This window comes from Phyllostomus discolor, chromosome 8, assembly GCF_004126475.2.
Source record: "Phyllostomus discolor isolate MPI-MPIP mPhyDis1 chromosome 8, mPhyDis1.pri.v3, whole genome shotgun sequence".
Classification (NCBI taxonomy): domain Eukaryota; kingdom Metazoa; phylum Chordata; class Mammalia; order Chiroptera; family Phyllostomidae; genus Phyllostomus; species Phyllostomus discolor.
Window position 1 is genome coordinate 48,548,532 of NC_040910.2, and position 10,687 is coordinate 48,559,218.

General features: G+C 52.5%; 1 protein-coding gene across 4 annotated transcripts in view; it reads left to right on the top strand.

The window, feature by feature from the left end:
• The first annotated feature begins 6,057 nt into the window (after window positions 1–6,057).
• Window positions 6,058–10,687, top strand: part of MAST3 (microtubule associated serine/threonine kinase 3) — a 34,221-nt gene continuing 29,591 nt past the window's right edge. For all 4 annotated transcript variants that reach the window (XM_036032565.1, XM_036032566.1, XM_028519560.2 and 1 more), the window contains exons 1-2: window positions 6,058–6,176; window positions 10,567–10,598. In XM_036032565.1, coding sequence (XP_035888458.1) covers window positions 6,138–6,176; window positions 10,567–10,598 — 71 coding nt within the window. In that variant the 5' untranslated portion in view covers window positions 6,058–6,137. The remainder of the gene's footprint in view (window positions 6,177–10,566; window positions 10,599–10,687) is intronic.

Here is a 10,687-nt window from a genome sequence, read left to right on the forward strand (position 1 = left end):
AGAAAACTTAAAAAAAAAAAGTCAGATATCATGACCCCTCCCAGGAAAGCCAAAGTGAAAGAGAAACCCAGGAAGTTAGCTTGGTGGTGGGCGCAGCCTCATACCAGCCACAACCCACTTTCGGGTCAAGTCAGACCCAGGGCTTCAGGTCTGGGGTTCTGTGCTGCTGGCCCCAGACCCAAGCTGGACGCCAAGTGCCAGTCCCCTGGGTGGCCTGGGGCTCTGTGTCGTCGGTCAGGTCTCCAGCCCTCTCTGGCCAGCCTCTGGGAGCTCAGTGTTCTTGGATGTCTGAGGTCACTCTCCCAACAAGTTGTTAGGAGGCTGCTGCTGTACGCTGAGCCCTCCCCCCAGGAAATGCCCACCTCCCCACTCCCCAAACTCTAGCCTCAGGGCAGCCTGCATCTCAGCTCCTGAAAAGTCTCCTTGCTTCCTTTAGACTCAAATTGATCTTTCCTCTGTGTCTGTTTCTTTTTTTCTTTTAAGATTTTATTTATTTCTAGAGAGAGGAGAAGGAGGGACAGGAACATCAATGTGAGAAAGAAACATCAATCAGTTGTCTCATGCCCCCAACTGGGGACCTGGTCCACAACCCAGGCACGTGCCCTGACCAGGAATCGAACCAGTGACCTTCGGCTTGCAGGCCGGCACTCAACCCACTGAGCCATACCAAAAAGGATCAGCAAAAAGCCCAAAACGTCCATGGAGATTCATGTTACAATACGGGTGAATCTCAACAATGTGACGCTGAGTGACAGGAGCCAGACACAGGAGGCCACGCGGTGCAAGACTCCATCGTCCTGCAGACCAACATCCAGGACCCGGACGCCCACAGAGAGGAGGCAGATCAGCGGTTGTCACGGCTGGGGGCGGGGAGGTAGGGAGTGACCGCTCCTGCAGACGGGGGTCTCCTTCTTGGCTGATGGAATGTTCTGGAACCAGATAGAGGGGCATATTGCGCAACACAGTGAATGTGCTAAATGCCACTGAATTATACATTTTAAAACAGTTTGTTTTATGTTATGTAATTTTCAGCTAAAAAAAAAAAAACATGTTCCAAGCAGGACTGAAGAGCAGCGGGAGGGTCTCTGCTGGGCGACAGCATCTGAGGAAACTGAGGCCCAGATGGGTAGAAACAAGGCCCCTCTTCTGAGGATCCCAGTCCCGAGGGCGGCCGGGCCAGCCAGGGTCAGGCGCCCAGCAGGCCATGAGATCAGAGCCACGGGAACAAAGAGGCAGTGTCCCAGGCCTGGCACAGTGGGGACGGGGACCCTGTGACCCCACACAGTGTCACGGCAGTGCAGTGGGGCCCAGGCCAGGCCCAGGGGGGCACAGTGGACTTCAGGACTGATGTGTGAGGCCTCAGGGAGAGGCAGAGACAGAGGCAGAGATCAGGAGATACATAAAGAAAGATGGAAGAGGCCGTTGGAGACATGGCCAAACCTGTGGCCCACTCTTGACAATCCTGAGGAGGCACCATCAGGTGTCCCATTTCACAGGTGGGGAAGCTGAGCCCAGAGGCGCCCTGACCACTCGAGGTCTGGGCTGGAGGTGAAGAAATGGAGACACAGAGCCCGTGAGTGGGGCAGAGCTTTGCCTCTTCAAGAGTAAGGCCCATGCCTCAGGGCCACCCCCACCCCAGTGTCGGCCCTCCTGGGACTGAGCTTCCCTCTCTGTACAATGGGTTCCTGCCCACCAGAAAGCCCACGTGATCAGTCATTGTTTTGGGACACCCCTCCCCACTGGCCTTTGCTACTGTCATTCCTCTTTCCCATCCCCCCAACATCATAGCAGCTGCTGGAAAAACACTGAGGGAAAAAGAGGTGGGGCGGGGGAGAGCTGGACATAGGGTGCCCCAGCTCCTGGGGCTGGGAAGGGCAGAGTCTGGGAGTGTTCCAAAGGGCAGCAGGAAGGGCTGCCCAGAGAAGGAGGGTCTTGTCTTTTATATTCACAGGGTGTCCCCAACAGAGGGCACAGCAGAGGGAAAGGTGCAGCGGGACATGCTTTGGGGACGCCAGACAAACATGGCAAGTCTAGGTCTCCATGGGCAAGATGAAGGTGGTGAGGGGGGCCAGGGCCTGGAATGACGGACTAAATGGTGGGGCTGTCTCCCAAGGGAGCTGGGGAGCCACGGAGGGTGTGTAAGCAAGACTCTAGCAACACATGAGGTCGTGTTTCTACCCTTATTGAGGTCACAGGCCAAGGCTCGCCCTGAGGTTCACCACAGCCTACCTTCTAAGCCTTTGCACACACACGCACGCACACACCTGAATGCACACACCCTCCCTTGTCCTGCCAGGAAGCCTTGAGGGACCCTTATTGGCTCCTCCCAGGTGCCCCAGAAACACAGCTAAGATAGGCCCCCAGGGCTGCCCCACAAACTGGGGGGAGGGGCGGTCAGGAAGGATCTGGCTACAGTCACCCATCCCCGGAAATCAGAAATCTTGTCAGGAGGAACCACAAAATTTCCCCACCCCCTTGGCTTCCGCTTTCTTCCCCTGGAAAGTAACCTTCATTCTGAGGAGGGATGAGCTTCTTACCTCCGAGTGGTCGAGAGACCCTCATGCCCCAACGTCTGAGGAGGAAGCTGAAGGTTGAGCAGGAATTTGCAAGGAGAAAATCTATCAGTTTATTTAATCAACACATTAATAGGCATCATTTACCAGTAAGAACGTTTTTCACGCAACCAGGAGTTTCTGATGCCTGCAGATGGTCATTTGAGGGTGTTTTAAAGAATATGTAGAAGGTTACCAAGAAAAATTTTTTCATTCATTCAACAATCATATTTCCTGATCCCCCTTATGGAGACATCTGAGGAGGGTTTTGATGGATCTGTAGAAATTCACAAAATATATATATATATATTCCTTCAAAATTTTCTCTGATGCTTCTCAAAGAGAATTTAAAGTGGATTTGAAGGATGCACAGGTGATCACCCTAAAAAAATTGCATTTGTTCAGTCAGTCAGTCAATAACCACTTCCTGTTGGACACTGAAGGAGTCACTTTGGGAGGGGCCCTAGGTAGACCTCCCCAGATAAAGCAGGGGCACTTGAGACCTTCCTAGTGGCTCCCCATCCAACAGCTCCCCATTTGCCCAGCCTTCCACCTCTAGTAAGCAGAATCTCTCTTCTCCCCATGGTTCTAGCCTAAGTCCCAAGGAAGACTATGACTGGCTGAGCTTGAGTCACATGCCTACGTTATACCAATCACAGTGGCTGAGGTAAATAAAGACTCCAGGTCACATGCCCACCCCAGCCTGACATAGAGAACTTTTAGTTAGAACTAGCCAGAGACAGAACAGTTGGCCATTATAGGGCATGAGCTTCCCATCACCTGGGATATGCAAGCCACAACCTGAAGTCCATTTAGTGTAGGGTAGCCAGATAAAACACAAGACGCCGGTTAAATTAGAATTTCAGGTAAACAACACATAACTTCTCAGCATAACTGTATTCCAAGTATTGCATGAGACATATACTGAAAAATTATTCATTGTTTATCTAAAATTAATTCTAACTGTTGGGCTGTATTAGTTTGCTAGGGCTGACATAACAAAGTTTCGCAGATTGAGTAGCTTCAACAACGGACACTTGCTCCTAACAGTTCTGGGGGCTGGAAGTTCAAGATTGCGGTGTTGGGAGGTTTGGTTTCTTCTGGAGGCGCTCTCCCCGACTTGTTGACGGTCTCCACACGGTTCTCCCTCTGTGCCTGCATCCTCATCTCCTCTTCGTATAACGACACCAGTCATACTGCGTTAGGATACGCCTACACCACATGACCTCATTTTACTTTAATCTCCTCTTTAAAGGTGCCATCTTCTAAGACAGTCACACTCTGAAGACCTGGGGGTAAGGATGTCAACATATGAATTTTGGGGGAACACAGTTCAGCCCATAATAGCGATTGCTTTGGAAAACAGTCTGGTATTTTTTGAGAAAGTTAAAACATAGAGTTACCATATGACCCAGGAATTCGCTCTTAGATACACACCCAAGAGAACTGACAGCAATGTCCTCACAGCAACTTGTGCATGGCCGCGCACTGCAGCACCAGTCACAGCAGCCCAAAAGTGGAAACAACCCAAATGTCCACTAACGGATGAATGGATAAACAAGAAGTGTTACATTTGTAAAAGAATATTACTTGACATTAAAAAGGAATGACGTTGCCCTGGCTGGTGTGGCTCAGTGGATTGAGTGCCAGCCTGAGAACCAGCTGGTCACTGGTTCGATTCCCAGTCAGGGCACATGCCTGGACTGCAGGCCAGTGCCCCAGTAGGGAGCATGAGGAAGGCAGCCACATATTGATGTTTCTCTCCCTCTCTTTCTCCCTTCCCCTTTCTCTAAAAATACATAAAATCTTTTTTTAAGAAGTACTGGCATTTGCTACAATGCAGATGAATTTTCAGAACATTATGCCAAATAAAAGAAGCCAGACACAAAGGCCACACATTGTGTGATCCCATTGATATGAGAGGTCCAGAACAGGGGAATCCATAGAGACTGGAAGCAGACTGGTGGCTGCCAGGGGTGGGGGAATGGGATGGGGAGTGACTGCTTGTGGGTGCAGAGTTTCTTTTGGTGGTGACGAGACAAAAATCTTCTGGAACTAGATAGTGGTGATGGTTGCATGACTCGGCAATATGCTAAAAATCACGAAAATGTACACTTTAAAAGGAGAATTTTATGGTATGTGAATTATACGTCAATTTAAAAATGTGTATGAGAAGAACAAGTCTTGCCTGGGAGTCCTGGATTTTTATGTGCTCGATCTGGCCACCCTAACTTGGTGAGCCCTACAGAACCTCACAGGGTGGATGACTCCCCTCCAGCCTAACGACATACTCTATTGTCCAGGTCCCAGAGGGGGACAGTTAGGGGAACCTGCAGCGGCAGAGACAGCGGGAGTACCAGTACATGAGAGAACATGGGTGCTATCTTGGGACTTTGGGCTTTTCCCAGCCTCAGTTTTCCTTCTGCAAAGTGGGTCTGAACAAATATTATCAGGTACCAGTAGGAGGTGGTCCTCATGAGGAACTTAGCCAGACACGCAGCTTGGCACTGAGCAAAAGCAGCCATCCCCAAAAAACAAACTGGCAATTACAGTGGCTGCCTGTTCTTGTAAATGAGAGTGTATTGGCACCGGGGCCAGGGCTAGGGTGAGGCAGGTGAGGCAGGGTAGTGCAGAGGCAGAGTTCGGTCCTGTCTTTATTTAAAATGTTGATGTTTAATAGATCATGCATTCTTGTATTAGTTCTGGTTTTTTAAAATTTTGTGTTAAAATATTATTTATCTTGCCCTGGCTGGTGTTAACTCAGTGGATGGAGCATGGGTTGTAAACCAACGGGTCACCAATTTGATTCCCAGTCAGGGCACATGCCTGGGTTGTGGGCCAGGTCCCCAGCAGGCAGCGCACCAGAGGCAACCACACATTGATATTTCTCGTCCTCGCTTTCTCCTCTTCTTCCCCTCTCCCCAAAAAATGAATAAAATATTTTTTAAAATATTATTTATCTTGGTTATTGAGTTAGAGGTGCTTAAATTCTGCACAAGACCTAGCTAGTGTGGCTCAGTTGGTTGGAGTATCATCCCATAGACCCAAGGGTCGCAGGTTCAATTCCTGGTCAGAGCACATACCCAGATTTCCAGTTCCATCCACAGTTGGGGCGCGGACCATAAGGCAACAAATGGATATTTCTCCCTCATAACAATGTTTCTCTCTCTCCCTGTCTCCCTGTCTCCGTCTCCCTCTCGCAAAGCAATGAAAAAAACGTCCTCGGGTGAGGATAAAAAAAACTTGCACGAAGGTCAGTGCCTCAACTCACCTCACCCTACCAACCTTGTGCCCTGGTAACATAGATTAACCTCTTCCAGCCTCAGTTCCCTCATCTGCAAAATGGGGATGATACTTCTCCCTCTCTTCTAGGGGGATTCATTGATGTTTACTTCTAGGTTCGAGGTGGGGCGGGGCCTGGAAGGGCGGGGCAGGCTCTCCCAACGGGGGCAGGGCCTTCCAAGAGGGCTCCGGAGAGGGGCGGGGCCAGGCCGCACCAGCTGACCGGCTTAGCCAATGGCGGGGCCTCTCAGGCTCCGGCTGAGCAAGGGGGGCGAGCTGACAGTGCGGACTAGTTGACCGACGATGGACGAGCCGAGCCTCCTGCGGCGCCGCGGGCTCCAGGTGAGGCCCCTGAGCGGGCGGGGGCGAGGCCGAGTGAACCTGGCCTAAGGACGGGGGCGGGGCTTAGGCGGGCCAGGGGAAACTGAGGGAGAGGGAGGGGCGCGCTCCGATTTCTCCCTCTTGCCCAACCACTTCTCAAAGTACTCACCTGGGGGGAAAGGGGTATGCCTCCTTTGACATATGGGGAAACTGAGGTTGCAGATGTTAGCCTGAGAGCTTTAAAGGGGATAAGAGATTTGTCTTCTCCCCAGCTGCTCTAATAATATGAACAACAGCAGGTCTTGAGCGCTCACCATATGTTCATCCTTGTATTAATCCCATTAGAGTGATACGCTAATATTAATTAATGGGTATTAAAACTTGCCACTGCGCCCCTGCCTCAGCTCACCCCTAAAGCAAGCCAGGAAGGTTAGGGCTGTCCAGGCGCTCATTTGTCAGATGAGGAAACTGTATCTGAGAAAGCTACTAGGTTGAGGTCACCCCGCAGGGATTTAACCCGAGTTTTTAACCAGCTCTCTCAGACACAAGCCACTGCTCCTTGGCTATGAGGGAGGTGGACAGCCAGAAGCACCCTTGCTTCTTGGGGCCTCAGTTTCCCCATGTGCCATAAGGGCCCCCTTTTTTTTTTTTGACCTGGTCTGGTGTTCAGGAGGCTGAGCAGAGACCTATGTTCGAACCCATGCAGGGGCCCTGTGACCACGGTGGCAACCTCTCTGGGAATTGAGAGGATCTTGCCATTTCCCTCTGGGTCTTAGATCACACCCTTACCGAAGCCACGAGGTTGCAGGGCTTCGTCTTTGGCCCAATATTTATTGAGTGTTTGCTGTATGCCTGGCTCCGAAGATGCAGCAGGATGTTCCCCATCCTCTGGCACCCTTCTCCTGGACCTCCCAGCCTGGTGGGAAAGACAAAGGCCAAAGCAGCAGTGACCCTGCGGAGTGGTCAGCTGCAATGCGGGATGCTCAGGCACACCAGGAAAGGGCAACTGACCAAGTGTTGCTGGTGGCCTTGGGGCAGAAGAGGCAGCAGCAGGTGGCAGGCAATGTGTTCGGGGAAACGGAAAAGGCTGAAGGCAGCTAGAACCTAGAAAGGACTGAGGTGGGCGGCACCGAGGCTAGTGAAAGAGGGGGAAGGCCAGTCTGGGACCCAGGCTACTGCAAAACTGTGAACTCTGTCAAAGGTGAGGGGGGTAGAGGTGCAGGGCAGAGACCCTCTCCCCGAAACCACCGAGAGTGTGGTAGGGGTGAGGGCAGAAGGAGAGGAGCCGAGGCCAGAGGCAGGAGTGGGGGCTCTGGGTGTAGAGGAGGGGGTGGGGACAGACTGGTGAGCAATGGGATGTTGTGAAGGGACAGGCCCCGCCTGAAGCCCCAGTTAGACTGGAGCCCCACCCGCAGCCTCCTAAAATAGAGAAACTGCCTCCGGGTAGGCGAGTGGGGGCGCTGCTAACGTCACAAGTGGGGGCCCGCTCCATGGGGAGGAAGCACTGTTCCCTGATGAGTCCCGTGTTACAAAACAGGAAACCGAGGCTCAGAGAAGTGTACCCACAGCCCAGGTGTCATAGGGAGTAGGTGAGAGAATCGGGATTTAAATCCAGGCACATCCCGCTTCCCCTCCAACCAACCCCACACTTGCCCATGGACCACCAGCTTGCAGGCCACCAGTTTGTGCTGGATGTGGGTCAGGGAAAGAAGTAGAGACTGGTCCTTCCTGGTCTGGGTTAAGCTCAGACTTCTGTGTAGCGTTTATAGGAGCCAGTTAACATGCGCTGTTATTACTTCCATGACTACTACTATTTTTTCATCATCTCCCACTTGGAAGGAGAATTTTAAAGCACCAGATCTCCAAACAGAGCCTCGGGAACGGAGAAAGTGCCTAGAGCCTGTGTCTGGACTTTGCCTCAGTTGCTGCTGGGGAGGTTCTGTGGAAGGTCTTCCTGCCTCCTTATGGCCCAGTTCCACTTATTCTCCTCCTCCAGAAAGCCCATGCGCTTGTGTGATGTGGCCCCTGCGCACATCTCTCCCACTTGTCTCCAGTTGAAAACTTCCCATGGGGATTGGTGCCCACCTTGCGGAGTCACACCTCCACCCTACTGTTTCCCACCAGCCTGCTGGCCCAGCCTGACAGCCCCCTCCAGCATGTACTCTCCCTCTGGGTCCCTTCTAATGCCCCCAGTGTGGGGGTGTCTGTGCTCTGCTCTGTCTCCTCCAGACTGGGGGCTCCTCAGGGTACAACAGAGGCTTCTGGAGGGGAGGAAGCACGGCCAAGCCAGCCAAGCACAGAAGATGCTGTGAATATTATCTTTAAAGGACAGTTCCAGGGGATCATCAGCACCTCCTACTCCCCCTGAGGCGGGAGTCACGCCAGGATAGGGGAACAGCCGGCAAACGGGGGCCTGAGGGTGGAAGCAGAAGATTCAGGGAACCAAGACTTGGGGGTGGTACCGGGAGAGCTCCGTGTAGGCCCAGCCGTGGGGGTGGGAGGCTGCCCATCTTCCCTCACCTCTCTCTGCCACTTTACATCGTTTTGTATTTTGTAAGCAAATTTATATTTATGGTGAAATTGGTGGTTATTATTAATCTTACAGAACTATTGTCTTGGCTCCAAGTTATAGAAGCCATCCCTAGCTTGCTCCTTGATTCCTCCCAGGACCTTATGTAACTTGGGCCAGTTTCCAAATGAGGAGACTAAGGCACAGAGGGGTGAAAGGCTTAGAGGGGGTCACACAGCCCTGATGGGGGTAGCTGGACTGGGAACCCAGAGCTGTCAGGGGCTTAGGAAGGAAATGGGTGGGATTGGGAAGGGTGCAGCCAGTGCCCCAGACCCCAGCTCCTCCGTTTCTCTGCTTAGTAGGAATTCAGGGATGGGGGAGCCAACATAAGCTCCCATTACAATGGGAAGGGCAGAAGGAGACCCTAGTGGTGGTGGTGGTGGTGGTTCCTGGGTCTATGACCTCTTGCCCTGTATGGTAGTGAGCTCCCCGTCCCCAGAGGTATTTAAGGAGACAGAAACCTCAGGGTGGCAGATTGGCCTCCCCCTACCTTGAACATGTTGGTTTTCTGAGCTCAAAGTAGCTGGGTGACGCAATACCCCCATGGACCCTCCTCTTCCTTTGCCTGGAGACCCTGCCAACTGCTCCAGCGTGGTTGTCCAGCACCTGGCCCCTTCCAACCCCCTCCAATCAGCTGCGGGGGCTGATAAAGTCACTGGTTGCCACAGTGAATGCCCTGCTCTGGACGTAGGCAGGCAGGAGCCCACCTAGGTAAAAATAGTCATGTATCCTGGACACCACCACCCCTGGCGTGTGTAGGGGGGCGGGGGGTGTCGCTTAAGAAACCTGGATTGCCCGCCTGCTCTCCACTAAGAAGCGTGGACAGCTGGCTTCCCCCAGCGTCTGTTTCCGGAACTGTAAAAAAATGGACCCTGCTCCTGATATGCAGTAGGTGGCTCACTAAATGTAAAGTTTACCGGATGGTTCACAGAGGCCTGTGCTGAGTGCAACAGCACACAACAACGGTAATAAAAATAATGGCTGATCCACCCGAGGAACCTTCCTGATGTTATCTCCAATTCTGAGATGAGAGAACTTAAACATGGGGAGTACAGTTATTCCGTCAAAGTCCACACAGCCAGGAGAGCACAGATCATAGATCCGGACCCAGGTCCCAGTGTTCCTAGATTCTCAACTTGTGCTACGTGGCCCTTTGAGAATTTAAAAACTCTCCTGGGTGAGCCACATTTGAGAGGGGACTCTGGGTTCAGAGTAGACCCCAAGTGCAGGCCTCTTTTTGCCCTGCCTGTGGTGAGAGGGCCGGGGGGTTGAGCGGGTCAGCTCGCTGGGCTCTAAACGGGTCTTCAGTAGGGGGATGGGCCGCTGCCCCGCTCCTCACCAGCGCCCGGGACCCACCCCGATAGGCTCTGTGGTGCAGAAGGAATAACTTTCAGATCTGGGAGGGGCAGGGTGAGGCAGACTCAGGAACCTCTTTCCTTGGACCTCTCATTCTTCGACAGAGTGTTCGTACTGTCAGCATACTTCTTTATAAATATAACTGATTTGTTATTTTAAATAATGAAGTTATATTTAATGCAGGCAGGGTATGAGCTGGGCAGAGAAGTAGATTAGGAGTCCAGGAGGAAGGGATACTTGATCTGAGACCTGAGGGATGAGCTGCAATTAACTAGCACTAGAGGGGAGGGGGGTGGGCCTGGCAGAGGACACAGCAGGCGTGGAAATGCAGAGGCACCGCTGAGCCCACCGTGTGGGGCAAGCAGAAAGAAGGCATCGCTGGGGCAAAGTGAACATGGGGCCCGCTGTTGGGTGAGATGAGTGGGGGGCCAGGGATGAGAAGAGCTTGTCTCCCTGGAAATGACCGCTGTTTTCATCTTCTTTCAGAAGGAGCTGAGCCTGCCTCGCCGTGGTCGTGGGTGAGTTCACCTGGGGCTGGTGGGCTAGGTGGGGGCTCCGTGGTCCTCGGCAGAGATTTTTCAACAGCAACCTCCGAATCGTGCATTTA